At 31.5% G+C, this 21,317-nt stretch overlaps 1 protein-coding gene across 1 annotated transcript in view; it reads left to right on the top strand.

Moving 5' to 3' along the window:
- Positions 1 to 21,317, top strand: part of LOC142328921 (uncharacterized) — a 407,317-nt gene that overhangs the window by 273,061 nt on the left and 112,939 nt on the right. Inside the window, exon 4 of the mRNA XM_075373089.1 lies at positions 3,656 to 3,741. Within this exon, the coding sequence (XP_075229204.1) occupies positions 3,656 to 3,741 (86 nt within the window). The remainder of the gene's footprint in view (positions 1 to 3,655; positions 3,742 to 21,317) is intronic.

Here is a 21,317-nt window from a genome sequence, read left to right on the forward strand (position 1 = left end):
GTCCAGTAATTCTGAAGATATAAGGTGATTTAGAGACCAGCACCAAACACACACACACGAACATCCGGAAAATTTCCATTCGGTTTTTTGGATTCCTTAGGTGTCAAAACGTAAAGATCCGGTGAAAACCGCATATGTCTAAATTAGACCGGTTACAATACTTTCCCTTCTAAAGCTACAGCTCTGCTTTAGCGCTAGACGGGAAAGTTAAAATTTACAAAACTAATGTATATTAGAATTTCCACATCGACACAAAAAACTTTTATTATATTAAAAATAATATCAATAGATGATCAATTATGATTAGTATGAATTACGAAAGTATTTATATTCATTAATATTTTTGGACATTATATAATGGAACATTAAGAGTTCAACTTATAACTTGGAAAGCTCCACGATTTCCCGTCTGTTACTCTCTTGAAATAACGCCAGCATTCAGAGTTATGAAATATTCTTTTATTGTTGTTTTTGGCTTTATACAAACAGTTGAGTTCGCTTAACGTTTAATATCTTCATGAAAATCGTATAGATCTTTTTTTAAGACCAATTATTTTTAATAGGTGTATTTTGTTCGGACATGATAAAACAATAAATTTCATCACGCCCACATTGTGTTCAAATCGTGTTTTTTTAAATAAAATATTTAGCCGTATAGTTAGTCAAAATATTTAATGGGTGCCCGCCCCATTTTGGTTATTTTATCTATTTATTTTGGTTTTATACTGGTGTATGTCTGACGTTTACTGTAATTACAAACGCCATATATATTTTTCACACAACTGACTCCTTGTGTTCTCTAATATCCATTTTTGTTTACAAACTCTTTCTACTTCACCACCTTCCAGACCTCCACGAGTTTGACGATCCATAAGCTAATTGGAGATGGTAATCATTCATTAGCTTTTTATGCTCCTGCCACTGTACAATGTTTTTCTCAATATACCCAAAATGGCATCTCTCATCTTCACCATTTCTTCAATAAACGCATGAACAATGTAGTCACGACACGGGAACCAACTTTCTCTTAGGAAAATCATCTCTATTAACAGTTTTTGATTTCTTCACGTGGCTCCCACACTACAGAACGTCGCGATATTATATTGTGTAACCTTACGCTTTCTGATAATAAGTTACGCTTTTTATAATAAGTTATATCAATTTTGTTATCAGAAACATACGTGTTATTAAAAAGAAAATCAAAAGTACAAAAATTTTGAAAAAATGATTAATTTTTAGCCGTCTTAAGGTACATTTTAGCAAAAAATTGCAAAATAAAGTATAACAATTGTATTTGATGCAAAATTTTTATTAAATACGGTTATTTAAGGTATTAATTAAAAAACAAAAGAAAATCAATTATTTTTAATACTTAACACAATGTAACGAATTCAACAAGTAGTTTTTACTGATATGCATTTCAATAGTTTTACCCGTATCATAAGTTTTCAATTAAAATTGCTTTGTGATCCTATTTTTTTTTTTTTATTGGGAAGGGTAACAGTGTGTAATATTTAAATCAATGGAAGATTATATATTCTTAATTATCTATTAATGTATGCGATAATGTATAATGTATGCTATTAATGTATGATTACATACACTTCTATACTGTTAAAGAGGAACAGGGTTTTTGTTTGTTTGGGATTAACAAAAAAACTACCCGATCAATCGCAATCAAATTTTTACCCATGTTTCTTGGCATAACTGAAACGATTATTAGACATGCTAATGTTTTTATTATATTGTATAATACAATAAGACGTCTGAAAATCTTGCCGGTTGAAGCACAAACTTTAATGAATTGAATTAATGAACTATGAACTATTAGGCGCTACCACTGAGTGAATTGGGTTTGTACTGATTTGATTCAAATGAATAATATATTACAGAGATAATTGAATTAAATTTACATTAAATAAAATAACATTAAGTATTTTTTTTTAAATTCCTGTTTAACTATAATGGGCTTCCTGTGGGTGGGAGCACCTTATGGGAGGCTATACCAATCATCACCATCAACTGGTAACAAACGGAGTGCCTTGGATCGCCTTTTTTTGGAAGTGCAGTAAGGTGCTCTTATAATATTTCTGTAAAAACTCTTCCTATTTTCAAAATTCAAACAGGGTATTTTTTTGGTAGATTGAAGGCTAACTTTTGCTTACGTCAGGTACACTCTCGATCTAACAGATCATGGTTATTCGGAAATGTATATTTGTATTAAATTTTTCTGTTTGTTTGTTATCGCATCACGCGAGTACCAACCGACCGAGTACTTTCAAATTTGCAGGATAAATTCGTGTAGTCCCAAGAAAGATTTAAAGTCATCGACCAAAACTCCCTTGAAGGTTAACATTTTAAAAATATTCATTATTTTTTCGCCCCCAAGAAGGGTGAAGTTATGAATTAAAGATATTCATTAAGGAAAAATAGATTAATCCTTTTACTTCATTATTGTATTTCTGTCACCATAGCAAAGAAATAAGTTATGAATTTTTTGTCGTCAAAGGTGTGTGTACTTTACTATTATTCTAACTTTTGTAATTAAGTTATGTCGAAGCCGTTGGTCCTCTTGGCAAATTGGGAATGGCGAGCGAAGCGACCATAGGGTAATCCCCTTGGTCCCGGGTAGCCCCTGAATTGACCCCGAGATTCGCCTAGGCTGATCTGAACCCTAAGAGTGCAGGTTCTGGCTAGTATATATATATATATATATATATATATATATATATATATATATATATATATTAAAAAAAAATAAAATAATTTCTCTGCTTAAAATAAAATTCCTCGAATAAGATAGTCTACTGCAGCAAATTTCTTTTTCTTTTTAAAAAAAAAAAAAAAAAAAAAAACACTGAGATTATATCCGGTAAGTCTAAATGCGAACAATGAACAGATAATATGAAATTAAATTTATTTTTGTTGAGGTAATCTTTATTTTTATCGTTAAATCTATCTTGTTAAAATAAGACGCTTGGATGATCTTGCTATGTTGCTACCATTCAGCTAGCAAAGTTAATTGCTAAATGATTTTCCTGTACAGTAGTATATTATTTGATTTAGTCCTATTTGATTTAGAATTCTATTTGAGATGTGACAAGTAACCTTAAGTGTTGTAGAAAGTTTTCCTGGAATCTGTGAATGACCTTTCAGTTTAAGGATCTTGATATTGTGCTACTACTTTATTCCGTATGACCAAACGGGTTTAAAAGTTTAATTTTATTATAACGATCTGTTAATTTAGAGTTACGCTCAAGTAGTCTTTTTAAAATTTATATAAAGTTGTTTATGCTATGTGTTTTTTTATGTAAATAAACACACACACACACACACACACACACACACACACGCACACACACTCACACTCACACTCACACACACACACACAAACAAACAAACCGTATAGAAACTTCATTTCTTTTTTATTTCTGTTAAAAGATATTTAATTTTTAAATGTTTTGAATTATTAAATCGCCCATTTTTAGGCTCGGTTTTAAAATTCCAAATTTATCTCGATTTGCTATTAATTTGCGTAATATTAATTATGAATTATATATATGAAATATTATTATACGCTAAAAAGTAGATTAATAATAATTAATAATTAATTTAAATGTTTTATTAAAAAATTTTTTATTGTTTTCTGTTACAGCTACCATGACATTCCAACTAGTAATTTTGTGTAGTTCTTCATTGGGTGTTATTACTTCTATTTTATTGGTTTATGGAATATTTAAGGTACAATTATTTTCATAATTTATATATTCGTACGTTTTAGTATATATAGGAACATGTTTATTAATAACATTACCGATGTTCTTTTTAATAAGCCTGTTATCTCTTTACCTAGTTTATGATACCATAAAACTATGTACTCGTAGTTTTATGGTATCATATATATATATATATATATATATATAATGGGAACAATATTGCTTTAGTTATTATATTATAAATCTTTTCTGTGCTGAACATCGTAAAGCAATCTACTTGTACATATACAACGTGTGAGTTATAGTAAAAAAGAATGCTTTTAAAAAATCCGCTTGGTTTGTTGTTATAGCACTACGTTCAATTTTTTATCATCCTACACGATGTAATAATAAAAACTATGGATTTACGGCTAGCAGCAAAAATAAATGCATAATATTAGACTGTAAAAAATAAAAATTAATCTGGGTTTTTATCTACCAGATATTTATCTGAATATTTGGCAGTCATGTATTTAAACGTCAATGTTTATACTATATACTTAACTTTAAAAGTTTGGCTTTTTTGTCAAAAATAAACAATAAAATATTTATTTATAAATAGGATTGTAAAGTAAAACTTTCACGCAGCTTTTTTTCTGATGTACGGCATACACACACAACTTAATTTAAAATATTTATAATTTTATTTAAATATAATATTTTTTGTTTAATTCAAAGATTCTAACTAAAGCGAGCATTCATACCGTATTTCATTCGCACGGGTGTGGCGGTACTAACGGCCACTCACCTGTGACGTTACAACTTAGCAGACGGCTACTGTATTTGAATACTAGATCGTGGACATAGGTGTTCTTTGGTGGTTGGGTTTCAATTAACCACAGATCTCAGGAATGGTCGACAATATATTCATACATGCATCCTCATTCATCCTTTGAAGTAATATTTTACAGCGGTTCCGAGGGAAAGACAGAAAAAGGAAGAAAACGACTACAGCAACTATGCGTCAGTGTTACACTAGTGCTCCTTGCGGTGAGAGGAAGTACTAATGACGCAGTATACCCTCTTAGCCACTAATTTATTTAGAGCACTTCTGGGGGGAGGGTGGTTTCGCAAAAAATCTTTTTTGAAAATATAATTTTTTATCCCCCTAGACCTTTTTATGTTGAAAATTTTATGACATCAATGGTTTATGTATAGAAGTATCTGACCAAATTTGGTCAAAATCGGTCTAGTAGTTCCGAAATAATTACATCCGGAAAATTTGCATCCGGTTTTTGGGTTTTTTGGGTTCCTTAGGTGTTAAAACGTAAAGATCCGGTGAAAACCGCATATGCCCAAATTGGATCGATTACAATACTTTTCCTTCTATAACTATAGTTCTGCTGTAGCGCTAGACGATAAAGTAAAAAATAATATACAGAAAATTGAGTAAATTTATGGTCTCATCCGTAGAATAAATCTTGTACGGTGATGACAGTAATGAAGTAAAGTAATTTTTTTTTTGTTTTTGTTCTTGTACTCTAAAATTTTTTTTAAAAATGTTTAGAGTACAAGAATTGAGAAGAAGTTTACAAGAAGAAGTAGTACAAGAATTTAGAAGTTTCAGAAAACTGAAATTTTATATAGTAGATGTTTTTATAAAAACAAAGTTTATATTGTTTTTAAAAAAAGTAGTGTTAACTAATCAGAATAACAAAGTTTTTTAATTTTTGTTATCTGTAAATTGTCAGGAGATATTAAGCTGATTTCGTTACTAAAATAATTATCGAGGTCAATAGATTTATATTAGTTATATTTCTTCACAGAAATATTTTATATTAAACTGTAAACGCTTAGTTTATTATAATACTTTCATGATTTAAGTTGTACTTCATTATATTGTAATATACACTATTTCCAGTATTATTAAATTATTACAATTTGTTACATGTTAACTTTAATAAAATTATTCCAGTTGAGATCGTGTCCAGTTATTCAGTTTTATTCGGCAGAAAATGAAAACTGGTTTTTGAAGTGACACGTTTATGACACGTTTTGTCATAATTTTTTGTACATACGAATTACATGGGGGAAAAAAATCGCTGACTCGTAATCAAAATCTGTAACGAAACGCAAGACGCTAAGCATATATATATATATGAGAGAGAAAAAGTGAGCCAGAATATATATACGCATATACGAGTGTACAGTATAATATGTAGTAGCAGAGGATGGGAAATGGGAGAAAAAACTCCCGGTGATTCACAATAACTATCCCTCTCTATCGCACATAATAATAATAATAAAAAGATATATATTTGTTTAAATTCAGTGTAGTGTAACATATATATTTTTTTGAGTTTGGATAACATAAGTGAAGATTTTCCTAATTCGTATGCATTGAAAATGGATATGAAAATATTGTCGGTAAAGATTGCTGTTTATTGTTAAAAAATTACTTTATATGAAATATTTTGCAATTATGTAAGGTCGAATTTCGTTCGCGCTAGTAAGAATGGTGGCCGCTAGACTCATGGAACTAGGATCTATAGTTCCGGATGATCGCAAAGCACTCTTATCAGTTACGCCTTTCAAAATCGCGTTTAAAATGCCCTAGGACTCACCGTTTTCGAGATATGCTCTTTTTTTATTTAACGAAAGATATGTCTGAGAAATCCCGTTTCTTATTGAAATATAAATAAAATAACATCACCTGTCAATAATTATCTATCACAACTATAAAAAATTTAAATCCACAACACCCGCTTTTGCTGAAAGTAATGATAACTGATTGATGCAGAACATCATTATAAATTTACAGCGTTAACTGAGTAGCTGTTAGATTATAAAAACCAAACTCATCGGGTTGGTCTAGTGGTTAACGCGTCTTCATAAATCAGCTGATTTGGAAAGTCGAGAGTTACAGCGTTCAAGTCCTAGTAAAGCCAATTATTTTTACACGGATTTGAATACTAGATCGTGGATATCGGTGTTCTTTGGTGGTTGGGTTTCAATTAACCACACATCTCAGGAACGGTCGAACTCAGAATGTACAAGACTACACTTCATTTGCACTCATATATATCATCCTCATTCATCCTCTGAAGAATTATCTAAACGGTAGTTACCGGAGGCTAAACAGGAAAAGATAGAGATAGAGAGAGACAGCGCGAGAGAGATTATAAAAACCAACAATAATTTTAAGTTTATTTACGATAAACGTAAATAATGATCATTGGATATACAAGAATGATTGATATACGCACGTATCGCTGAAGATAATGATATGCTACATCATAAATTAAAAATTAATCATGCTGTTTGCGGTTAAAACATTTTTTTTAACTATCAATTTTTCAGTAAATCAACTGTTTCAACATGTGAACACAATTCATCATTGAAAGTAGCCGTTCCTTAATGCATTCGAATAAACCCGTGAAAAGAATTTTGGAGGTTCAATAGCCAATTTCTTTGTTGGTTCTTTGTTTTAATTTTGGTGGCATTTCAAACCCGTGTTTTACTACGTATTTTGCAGTAAATCCACTCTTTCAGCGAAAAAATTGAACTACAAACAGGGGCTAATCGTGAAAAACACACGTTCAAATTGTGCGTCAAATTGGTTCTAGGGGTCAAAGTTTAAAGTGGCTATTGAATGTAAACATTATATGCTACTTGTAATATATATTAATTCGAAACGATTGCGATCCCATACAATATTTCACTTCGGCCGTGCGGTCTTAAGCACATGTATTTTTTTAATGTAGAGTGATTCACTTCAAGACTTTTTGCCAGAACTTTGATATTTATGAACGGATTTGAATAAATCAGGTGTCATTTTTTTTCTTTTTCATAAAACGCGTAACATTTTTGTAATAACATTTAAATAAACCAGCGGTTTAAAATATTAATAATTAAGATTTCTAGACCGCCATTTTGAAATGGATTGAGAAATCAGTTGTTACATTATTTTTATAAAACTAAACCTCTAGGTACAGTAGCAGTCTACAAAATTTCAGCTTGGTATAATTAACCATTCCTGAGAGACAGAATTTCATGTTAAAAATAGAAAATGGCGGATAACTGATAAACTAAGCGTTTCCGGACATGCGTTGATATACATTTTTTTTATTTATTTTAATGGGGGAGGGATCATCTCTTGAATTATTGAAACGGATTTTATGAACCCTCTGTATATACCAAATTTCCACTCTTTTGGTCAACCAACTTTCCAGATATGTGACAATAATTATCTAGAAATAATGTTGAATATCTCCCCCACCCATAGATTTAATCAACTTAAAAATTTGGAATTCTATACAACTTAATAAATTCTTTCATCGTACAAAGCTCAATTTTCTAGATAGAAATTTAGATTGGAGAAAAATATTTTTTATTCTGTTTTAATTTTGTCCAAAATTTCATATCATTAAATCGCCATATATAGAATTTTCTTAGCTATTTCCAAAGAATTTATGTTACACCAGTGGAGAGATAATAGTTCAAATAGAGGCAGCGTACATATATAGGTTTAGGAAATTTCTATTAACTTTTTGGACCAAAAAAGTCTTGAAACGTCGAATTTGCAAAAACCCCGTAAACAAATATATTGGTCGATTGTTATGCTTTACTTTTATGCTATGCTGCTGAAACAGCAATAGAGCTATAACTGGGAAAATTAAAACTTCTTTATTTATCGAATATTCGCAGTACATTTTTTATATACAATCGAATCCCCCTTGGGTATCTGAATTATCTTCAGAAAATTTTCATATAAGTAGACATACAAAACAACAGTGAAAGAATTTCATCCTCTGTTACCTAAATTACCTCATAAAATTAACATACAAATTATTTATCCTAATCCACATGGTAAATTAGAAATATATTACGTAACAAATCATTTACAAATATTTTTACACCGCATTCGGCTACCTGGACTTCTGATTCAGAATTTCATGTAATTCTTTTATGCTAATCAATGTGTTACCTCATTCACCAATTGGTTACATTTATATGTACCATAGTAAACAATAAAAAATAAAAAAAAACATAATGTCATAATTAACAAAAATAAGATAAAATTAAGCAAAAAGATAAAGCATAAAACACCGAAAAAAATCTCTATACATGAAGTTATATAAATTTAAGCTGAACATTTTAACCGTATAAATACATTTTTTTTTTTTTTTAAGTAAGTTTTGAAAAATTTGGATGGTGATATGTTAGGTCTCTCTTGAAAGAATTGGAATTTTATGAAAATTGATTTTTTTGTTAAAAAAAAAAAATCATTAATTCTTGTTTAATTGTAATTATTTTAAAAATAATATTGTAAAACCACAATTATCTAAAAAAATTGGATATATTTTTTTAACATTTGACTATTTAAACTTTCGTTTTTAATTTTTTTTTCCTTAAATGAAGCGTTTTTTTTTTTTTTTAATGATGATTTAAGATAGTATATCTAAGCACAATGATGAAGCTCTGCCAATTTCTATAACATTTCGTTTCAAAATAATTTTACTTTGTTTTTTATTATTATTTTCTTTTATAAAGAAGTAAGTAAAATCGTGAAGTGATAGAATTTTTTTAATTTTATTAGTGTATAAGGTCTTAAATTTAAATCCTCCTTTTCCGGTAAAGTTTAACGACATCATTGCTGATTTTATAAAACTGTTATTGACTAAGCATTTAAAATTTATGTAACTATTTTGTTTAAATTTTATTTCAATATGTATTCAGATTTTATTAAGAAATTTTACATCTAAACAGAAACCCGAGAGAATAAAAATACGAATAAGAAGAAATTTGCATATAAATTACTTAAAATATTGTTTTAAACAAATAATCTTATAAATGCAATCAAGGAAAAACTTACATGTGAAAAAAGTTGTTGAAATTTTATGTGTGCAGGTACCACCACATCATGTATTTTATCGTATAAAATAACATTTTAGAAAAATTTTAACTTTTAAGTGAACAGAGAATAAAGATATTATTCTCTGTTTATTTGTTCAGAATCATATATATACGACATGGAATTGTTAAAAGTTTGTTTTTCTGAAAGGAACTTAAGATTTAGTCCAATTCAAAAGAGTATTTTCTCAAACAGACTATTTATGTTGAACAAACTGAACTTTTTTTTCATTTAGTTTTGGTATTCATGATTTAATCAGCTAGTAACAAAAAAAAATTTAACTGTATTATCTAAAAATATATAATTTATTCCTTTACATTCTTAAGCTAAATGAAGAAAAAAAGTATTTTATTGTCATTTAAATGGTAGATTTAAAACGATATTTTTTTATATTTTAAAATCATATTTACGAAATGAAACATTGTTTATTTTTATTAAATTATAAAATTGGGGTTCTAATGTGTTTCATAAAAACTGGGATTTCCAAAGTTTTCAATTATAAAGTTTTAAATTATAATTATATGGAATTGTAAATGTAATTAAATATGTACCAATATATAATACAAGCCTTACATTTTAACAAATGGAATGGTTTCAACGACTACTTGTATTTCTTGAACGAAGTTTCTTGTTGGTTCCGTCGTAAGGCTTTGCTACGTAAGTAGGAAATTTTGAAACGAAAGATTAAATTACTTTGTCTTAATAGAATTGTGAAGGCGTCCTTTTCCTCATCTTATCTTAGTATTGATATTATTATATTGTCCTTAATATTACATATTTTCCTTAATATTACACCCATAATCAAAGTATTTTTTCCGCGAGAATTTAAGAAAATTAATTGGAAAAGTTACAAGAAAAATATTATATTTTTTAACATGCTAAAGGGTATTAACACGTTCGGTATAATTCCTTTTCGTTAATCATTTACAATTCATTTCAAATTTTTATAAAAATACAATATTAATTTAAATATTAAAAAATAATAAAGAAACTTATTAGTTTCTTTATTATTTTTTAATACTAATTTTTATATAAAATAAATATTTTTATAAAAATCCCTTTGTGCACCTTTTGAAAGAACTTTTTTTACGGTATCGTTTTTCATGTAGGCCTATTATCATTATTATTTTTTTTCTTGAATTTTTACGGGCATCGACTACTAAGGTCATTAGCCCTCGTCACGTTCTTAGAAAGAAGTTAGTATCACCATCAGGATCGTCATATGTAAGGGAGTAAAGGGCCCTTACATTTTATTTAAAAGCACAAACAACAAAGACAAACACAACACTTACAGGTTGTAAAGGGCCACGATATTAAAATTTGAATAAAATTTGATATTAAAATTCGGGACGACCAGAACCGCCATTCAGCAGTATATCAGTCGCGCCAGGGCGCCGTGGCAGTTGACTCCTCCTTATAAATAGGCTACAGGTATGCACCACGCCCACCCATAGCCTCGCGCCCTCAGTTTACCCTTGAGGGTAAACCCCCCATGCCATCATTGGACACACCCCGACTCACTGCTCTTGAATGCAGACGAGCCAGGATGGCCTAGACTAGAGGGCTGCTACCTCCCGTCACTACACGTGCCACGATTCGAAACTCCCATATACATAATGAATTCCACTTAGAGATTTTTTACACAGCTTTAAAAATTTTTCAACTTTTACAGACTTCTAAGAAGTCCACTGGCGTGTAAAAATGCAACTATCTTTCCTTCATTGCCATTATCCAGATCAGCAGTAATGTCACTTCTTAGACAGAACCTCTTTCTGAGGCCCTCATATATTGTACACTCTTCTATTAGATGCTTAATTGTAAGTGTTTTATTGCAAACACCGCACATTGCTCTCTCTTCGCCGGTTAACAAATATGAATTTGTCAATCGCGTGTGACCGATTCTAAGTCTGGTCACAGCTACTTGTTCACTGCGAGTCAACTTAAAGTCGCTTTTCCATTTATATGGAGAAGTTTTCACTGAGTTTAATTTTGTATTTAAACTCCTCCAATCAGTATTCCATTTGTTTCTTACTATTTTCGTTAGACAGTTTTTAACATCTGCCGATCTTACAGGAAATGCATCCAAATCATCGCATTTTTATTATCATTATTATTATTATTATTATTATTACTGCTCTCAGCCGGCTTATGGCGAATGTCGGCGGACCGAAGGCCAGCAGACGGCGATTGCTGATGTCCACGGTGCATTCCATCCTGTTATACGGGTCGGAAGTGTGCGCCCAGGCATTAAGAGTTGCGAGAAACCGGAAGCGCCTCGCGCAGGTGCAACGCACCGCAGCCTTGCGAGTCGCTTCCGCGTATCGGACGGTCTCCGAGCCTGCAGTGCTTGTGGTCGCCGGCGTCATACCCATTGCTACTTTAGCAAGGGAGCGCCAGGTGATCTACAGGAGGCGACGGGCAGGCGAAGACCGGGTGACCATTGCCAACGAGAAACGCACTCGCACGTTCCTCGCATGGCAAGAGACGTGGGACGAGACAGAGGACGATGAACCGCAAGGCTTATCCCTCTGGTCAGACCGTGGACGGAGCGACGGCATGGAGAAGTGGAGTACTACATGACCCAATTTTTAACTGACCCAATTTTACTGCCGCGCTTACCTCTATGTCATCGGGATAGCGCCATCCCCCGACTGCCTGTATTGCCCCGGTGTACGGGACGACGCTGAGCACACCTTTTTCAAATGTGCTCGGTGGGCGGCAGATCGGGGGACACTAGAGGCGGATCACGGAGCACTGAGTCCCCACATCGTGGTTGCGATGATGCTCCGTGACCTGAGCAGCTAGGAAAGTGTAGCCTGATTCGTCGGCAACATTCTCAGGGCCAAAAAGGTTGACCTGGATAGTCCTGAAAATTAGATTGCACCTAATCAAGCTAGGAGGACTCGACCGGAAGTAATGTGTTTAACGGTTCCGGCTCGAGTCCTGGTAGAAAGGGGGGTGGTTTTAGTCGGTAGTCTGCTGATAGTGATTGGATAATACCATCAGCGGGAGCCCGACACTCCGTGCGTAAATGCATTTCCACCTCACTCCTCAAAAAAAAAAAAAAAAATATATATATATTATTACATACGATAAAAACATAAATAACTAGGAAAATTAAGAATTAAAAATAAATTTTTAAAAATTGGAAAAAAATTCAAATTTTTACATTTATTTTTTCTTAGTTAATTATATACAGTGTCCCACAAAGAAACAGAAAAAATTTCAGGAAAAATTCTACTGGTGAAAATAATGAAAAAAGTTCATAAAAACACTGTTATAGAAACATTTTGTTTTCGAATTTGCGAAAGATTTCGCCCGAATTTTAGCTCTTCTAATAAAAATAAAATAAAATTAAAAATAAAAAAATAAAAAGAAGCCTACTGTAATTTTTGGGATATAAGTTAACGAGTAAAGTTGGTGGTTTCTTATGTAATTTGCGCTGAGAAATAGGATAAAACAGGCCCCACAACTATAACTCCAGTAATTTTTAAGATATCTGACGTAAAAAACAAAATTCGGTGTCGAAAAATGGTTTGTACTACAATAACTTTTAAAATGACTGATAAATGAAGAAGGTTTAGTAACCAAACTTATAGAAGATTTAATTTTGAGAGAATTAATGTAAGTACAGCCAATAAAAAGTAAATAAAAACTTTTAAAAATCGATTTTTTATTGAAGCAAAACAGATAAAAAATTGAATTTACCTTGTCAGTATCGTCTAGAAGCTAACGACAGAAGTTTAACCGCTAGGGATAATCTACTGACTGCAAATGTAAAGATTTTCTTTCCGTAAGATGCGCTACACTTTGTTTTTTGACAAAGCAGTGCGATATCAAATTCGCCTAATTAATAGTCCCTAAACTACACTGAATATCTAGTTCATAAAATTATTCGGAAAAAAAAAATTAAAAAAACTAATACGAATATTTTTGTCCAACTACACACGTATATTAGTTTCTTATTTTTCAATTGTATTTATTAAATACGTATTATCAACCCTACTTTTTTTTTGTTTTGTTTTTTGTTCACCTTCATTTACCCCGCCACCCCAGAGCCGGAACAGCATTTAAGCATAACTCAAATCCGGAGGATACTTTCGCCTCAAACTTCCTCGGCAGAACACGAGGTCCCGTTCTCCGGTAGCCGGGACTAGGTCTTGCAGTCCATGCCACGCCTCTAATGAAAGGATCCCAAAGAGGTCCCCTCACCGGCACTCCGGTCTTAATGCCCTGCCTCTAATGGGAAATATCCAAGGGGATCCCCCAACCGGGACTACGGTCTTACATTCACTCCCACAGAGATGCTACAAAGCAGTCCCCGTCCAATCATTGCTGATGGGACCCCGGAGCCTCCATCCTTTCTGGACTGGGCTGTCCCCCACAGACACGCATCAGCACCGAGTAGGCGCCCCATCTTCATGTCGCAGTTGAAGCCTTGCAATCCCTACCCCTGGGTGCAAGTCCATGCTACCGACAGGAAGGACACCGAGCCTCTCTCAGGAAGTCCTTCCATAGATGACTGGCCTCACCACAGGTGAAACAGTGGCCATTACGATCTGTCGGGTACACGAATTGGCCCTGTGACCCGGATTCCAGCAGCGAAAGCAAAGGTCATCAAATGAACGTCTCATCCCTACAAGCCACGACTCCAATACCGATACGCTCATCAGCCAGTAATTTATCCGCAAGGATGGGGGCACAGCCACAGTGACCACCTGCGTCGCACCATAGGCCGGTCGTATGGACATAACTTAATCAACACTGATTCCCCCGTGATTTTCCGAAACTTGGTAATGAACTCATCCTGAGTGGTGAGTGTATCCACATCCTTAATAAGGATGTGAACTAGGAGGGTTCACATCCCCATCCCTATCAGAGCCGTAGTGGTGCATGTTCATCATTAACACGATGATGTTTACTCGGCGATCAACAAAAAAATGAACACTTTGGAAATGAACCTCTCGTTCGTAAATACTACAGAAGTTTTTGTATTTGGAATCCGCCTTCCAGGAAATTTCTCCTGATATTCACGTCGAGCAGGTTCAGAATTTTTGTTACAAATTCCATAAACAAGAATTATATTGGCATATTCCTCGCTAGAAAATTGAAAAGGAATTTTTAGACTATGATATGATAACACTAGAAATTCCACATGAATCAATAGAATTCATCCGCAACTCTCGGAAAGTGAATATATCTGTTGTGGTACCACGAATATTTCTTTAACAGTATTTAGCCCCTCCACATCATGAAGTTATACGGAATGTGCTCAACGACAGGTTACCTAAAAGGTCGGGTTGATAAAGAAGCTCTCATTCATACGGCCAACGCGAAGTCACGATTCGACGTCGGATTTGTTCTTTTGAGGTTACGTAAAAGATATCGTTTACCAAGAGAAAATACAGGCACTTGATCACTTACGACAAAGAATAACAAAAGCCGGGGAAGCGATTTCTGCAGACATACTCTTCAGAATGTGGAATCAGCTGGATTATCGGGCCGATTTCTGCAGGCTGTAAACCGTATTCATATTGAATTTTATTAAGAGGTAAAAAGCTCTTAAGATTTTATACTTTCATATAATACATACATTTGTAATTTTAAATGTAATAAGTATATTTAATTTAAGCCGTCGGAGTTCTTTTCAGACCGTCTGACTATACATACACACCACCTCTTTGTTATATATATATATATATATATATATAATTTATATATCGTATCGGTTGGGCGCAAGTTTTATTGGATCCGATTTTTAACAGAAAGGATCAAAATTGCAATTTTTAGATCATTTTGGATTCAGATCAACACATCGGATTTCGTGATAAATGTTTTTGGTGCAGATCAAGGAGGGAGTAGATTTTTCAGTTAGGGAAATATAGTATAGATAAATCCCTTTAAAGTTAGAAAGGAGGATAAATGAGAATTAAGGGAGTTTAAGGCTTAGTTTCCATATACCACCACTTAATATTTATGTACGTAAGCTTACTTGTTAGCGGTTTTAGGTTGGTTTTATTTAATTAATGAAGTTATATTAACTCTACATACAAATTAACTACTCTTACTAACATACAGACTATGTTGTTTACAAAACCATCGATATAAATTTTTTGTCGTTTTTGTAATTATTTTAATTTATCACTTTTTATTTAGTTTTCAGTCTCCATACAATACCTTTTAGAATTTAACATATAAATTTTTATCATCATAACTTGATCCTTCTTGTAAATTATCATATATTATTGATTTGAATTTATCTAAACGAATTTAAATCTTTTTAAAGACATTGAATAGAGCTGGAATAGGGTTGAAGCTCCTCTATTTCGTTTGTTCCAGTCTCTTACAGGAAAAATTTACGTTATTTTATAAGTACTCAGACCGACTTAACAAAACATAAAACTTTAATTTTACTTTTATGATATTGGAACTAACAATGGAAAATTTTTCGAATTAATAAATTAATCCGCCGACTTCCGTACATGAGTAGGTATCGTCTCGGTGTTTCGTGCTGAGGTCCCGGATTCGAACCCCGGTCAGGCATGGCATCTTTTCATACGCTACTAATTTATATCGGGCTAATGACCATAGTTGTTCATGCTCGCTCATTCACAACAAAAAAAAAAAAATGAGTAAAAAAAAAAATTAATTAATCCAATTAATGAACCAGATTAAATCTCAATTATGTTTATGAAACATACACACGCGCACGCTCACGCATGTATGTATGTATGTATGTATGTATATGTGTGTATGTGCGTGTGTATGTATGTGTGTGTGTGTGTGCGCGCGCGCGCGCGCGCGTGTGTGTGTGTGTGTGTGTGTGTGTGTGTGTGTGTGTGTACGTATATAATAATGAATAACATGTCGTGAGTGATATATAATCAACGCCGCAAAAATATTAATGAAAATTTGTGTACTCGTTTTTCTTACGTTGTAAGTGCACACTAAAAAAGGATTTTTGAAATTCCTTGTTTAAAGGATTAAAATGGAGTAACAATGAGATTTATTTTTTGTTTTTTTTCTCGCTAACAGATGTAGATATCAACTTGATTTTTTGTGTGTGTGATCTTTATGTGAATATGTAAAAACCAATTTCTAGATTTTTTAAATTCAATCTTTAAAGGGCTAAAATGGATTTTGAATTTTTTTTTTAAACCCGGATATTTTATTAATTTCTTGATGACATATGAAGATTACAACTTGATTTTTGGTGTGTGTAATCTTCATGTGAATATACAAAAACTAATTTTTAGAGATTTTAAATTCCGATTTTAAGTAGTCAAAATGGATTTTTGACATTTTTTAAACCCCAACTATTTTTTTTAATTTCTCTGTAACAAATAGGATATCAGATTGATTTTTGGTGTCTGCATTCTTCATGTAAACATCTGAAAATCAAATTTTAAATTTTCTGAAATTCGATCTTGAAAGGGGTGAAGGTAAAAATGTTTAACAATAATTGAACATTTTCCCTATTTCCCACTGTACTATACGAGAATTCAGTAGATTTAGGCTTGCAAATACTTTTCAGATAAATATCTAAAAGTCGTTTTCGGGTTGTTTTTAAATCTAGATTGTTTTAAAGGGTGCGACGATGTACGACGCTGAGGTTCAACCAACACTATCACTGCTATTATTACTGTATGTGCGATGCGTCTGATTTTACCTCCCTCCGGGAGGTATGATATAAAAATCATAAAAACTTTTTCTAATTTATTAAAAAAATGATTTTATAAAAGTCATAATTTTATAAATTTAAATTCTACATAATTTAATTTTAATGATCTGAAATTGAAAAAACCTTTCCTGAAGATGGTCGAATGACCGAAAATACTATAAAAAGATAACGTGAACTAATTGTTGGTAAGGTTGAATTTCATTTAGTTATATATAAATAATATTATATACCCACTGTGCCATTTTTTAAAACTTAAATAATAATATAAAATAAAAAAAATGATCAACGGAAGACGCAAGTATCCATATTTAGGAGATGAAGCTGCGATGGGGATGTGATGTGTATGTATATATATATAAAATATAATAAAAAATATAATTTATAATATATAATTCCAATAAAATATATTATACGTTTAGTTCTTAATTAAATCTGTAACCAATAAACTCATTTCATTTTTTTTTTTACTCTTAACCCATTTTTTATAGATTGCATTGTATCCATTTTTTTAATTAACTAAACAAAGTGTTAATTTTACAATTATGACAAAAATATGACGCTTTGTCACTAACAATTGGAATAGATTCGTTTAGGAACCTCATACTTATGGATCATTGCAGTTATAAGTAGCTTCTAAAAAATTTAGTTATTTTCAAGAATAATAAACATCTCATTCCAGGCATACTAAGAAATAGTGATGACGGAACTGGTTCTCCGTTCTCTTCTTCACCCAGTGAAGTATGAGCTGTCTCTTTCATATCAGACTGCCAACCTCACCGAAATCCAAGCGACATTCAGTCCTGTAAGTGACACCGATTCATTTTATTCAGCACAAGGACTGGCTCTGTAATGAACATCGTTATTCTCAGAAAAAACTTGGTGTTCCTTATACCTCAAATAATTTATACGTATAACTAAAGATTAATGTACGATTTTCTGATGTGAACAATACGTTATATAACGCATATATAAGTAACCGAATAAATAACTAAACAAATAAAATAACTAGAACAGAAAAAAAAACAACGATCATTATAAGCCGGAGTATTTATTTTTATTCCGCTTCTTACTCACCGGAGAAAATAAATATGCATGTATGTGTATTTCTGTTTTATATTAAAATTTAAAATGAAAAGTACAAAATGAAATTAAAAGATAAACTTTAATTATTATTGAATAGGCGTCGTAGTTCCTGTTATTATTTATTGACATTCAAAATCATTATTGTTTATTCACTGATATTCAAAATCTTTAACCATGTATAAGAACGTGAAAGAAAAATACTTTTTAGTTTAAAAAGATATCCTGGTCTTGTACCTTTAAAATTTTAAATCAGTAATTATTAGTTAATAATGTAATGTGTGTAATAAAAATTATTTTGATAATTACTTCATTAATTTTTTTCCCTGCATCACTAGCTTATCATTCATTCACTTATATATATATATATATATATATATATATATATATATATATATATATATATATATATATATATATATATATATATATATATTCTTTCCGCTTCTATAAAATGGACAAAAATTCTGTATTTTTTTCAATTTGATACTTACGTAGCTTTGATTATAAAAAAATCGATAAACAGAAATATTGAAATAATTTATTGGATTATAGTTAATAAAATTTATATGTGAAAGGGGAAGGAGGCTTTTACAATCTCACCTATTTGCTTATTCGCTTGTATGAACATTATTTATAGAACGGGCGTGGATGATTTCTAACCAATATGAGAAGGGGCTGACCAATGCAGAGAAGAATAAAATGTTGAATTTATTTGATTGACAGTGACACAAGTTTCACCACGTGCCTAATATCAGTTAGAAACTAATTAGAATATGATTGTCACTAAAATAAAAATATTCTTGTTAAAGGCCAGATAATAAATTTTTAGTTGTATTTTAATTAAAAATTATATAAATTTTTACTTCCTTGTACGAAGTAAAGGAAATATTGTGATAGCGAAAAATGTCGGTTTTCAGATTTCATCGGAAATATCTATTTTGACCATCCCTGAATCCATTTTGATTAGTTTTGGCCGTGACGTCTGTACATACGTACGTACAGAAGTCACGCCAATACTTACGTATGTATCTCGCATAACTCAAAAACGATTAGCCGTAAGATGTTTAAATTTTAGATTTAGGACTGTTATAACATCTAGTTGCGCCTTTCCCGTTTCAATTGCAATCGACTGGATCTTTTTCTTAACTGCAGTCACAAGCCCTTATTGATAGATAGCTTTTTCAGTGGTACTTATTTTCATTGGTTCCAGAGTTATAGCCAGATAAAAGTTTAATTAATGAAATATTTGGATCTTACAAGGGAAAGGCACGTCGGTTCGAATCAGACTTCATCTCTTTTTTTAACTTCTTTTTTTAATTTAAATATATTGATTATTATTAACCTCTAATTGTAAAAAAACTTTTACGATAAATAATTCAGTAACAATAAAAAAGAAATCTGAAAAAATATTAGAAATTATCAATGAAATAAAATTTTATGTACTTTTCATTTAAAAAAAAAAAATGTGTATGTGTAATTTAATAGACGTACAAGGAAGTCATGTGATGTCCACATCAGATTTTTTAAATTTTGACAGTGAGCAACAACTGTAATTTAAAGAAAGACTTTTTCAAAACAATACTTCCACTGTAATTTAAAAATTTATGTTAAAAATAAGATTACTATTTTTAAAGTTGTTGTTCAGAGGTAATTAAAACACAATCCATTTTTTATTGAAAAATTTATGATTTTCAGTTTATATACACAAATTTATAAAAGATTTTTAAAAAAATAAGAGGTGGCTAGCTGCTGATGGTAGAACGGATAGTCCTGTTCCCACTGTTAGGGGGTATTATTAGAAATGAAATTATATTTGTGAAAGGAAATTTTTGATAAATTATCTGTATCAGTCATCTGTATCGAAGTCATTATCCTGGTAGCCACCGGTCGAAGTCCATCAGAAACGATGGTGGAGTGGTCCTTGGAACGACCTCGGGTACGCTCGCTGCTTCCATTCCCTAATGACTAAGAACCCTGATGAATGTTTTACAACAAATAATAATTCAATAATAACAATACAAAAAAAATATAAAAAGAAATTAGAAGTTAGTGAAATACTTGTACTTTTCATTTTAATTAAAACATTTTTACAGAGGTTAATAAATAATTATTAATAAATCACTATATTTAAATTTAAAAAAGTTAAAATAAATATATGTATATGAAGTCGGATTCGAACTGATGTGTGCATGGTTCCGGATCCGACACGTTCTCAGTTTCATCACATACTAACTTTAGCGACGTGAAACAAAATAAAAATATAAAATAGTATAAAATGCTAAGGAATTTTTTAGGGCCATTTTTCTGTTTAACTGACCTCTTTATTAAAGAATCGGAGGATCGTATCTTACTTTCAAATGAAATAAGTTTAAATGAAGTGCAGGAAAAAATACGCGTAAAAGGTAGTCATGTGATGCCTACATCAGATTTTTTTAATTTGACAGTGAGTAACGACGATCTTATAAAGAAAGAACTAGTAGAATGTAAATTAAAGTGGGTAAAACGATGTTAAACTAAATTTATTTTAATGAATTCAACCCAGTTTTCATGTATTTAATCATCATCTAGAAGATACCGTTAAGCTATAATTAATAAATTACATTTTACTGTAACTACGTATTACATGTAAGCGGAATTAAGATACATATTAGCCTAAGGACTGAATAATCTATCTAACAATAAATTATGATAAAAACATGTATACTACATGCATAAATTTTCGTAAATGATAGTTGATGAGCAGAGAGAAAGGACCCGTTTCCGAAAATGAAATGATAGCAGAACATTCAAAGAAGGGGGAGGAAGCGTATAACCTAAATAAACTTTGATTGCGTCATTTGAATATATCTTACCGCAGTTTTCCCCTTCAGTAATTATTAGAAAGCCGGCGAAGGATTACAGAACGGCGCTGTCCCTTAAACTCGATAAAATTTTAAAATGGTAA

The sequence above is a fragment of the Lycorma delicatula genome, chromosome 8 (assembly GCF_047948215.1).
Source record: "Lycorma delicatula isolate Av1 chromosome 8, ASM4794821v1, whole genome shotgun sequence".
NCBI classification, from domain to species: Eukaryota; Metazoa; Arthropoda; class Insecta; order Hemiptera; family Fulgoridae; genus Lycorma; species Lycorma delicatula.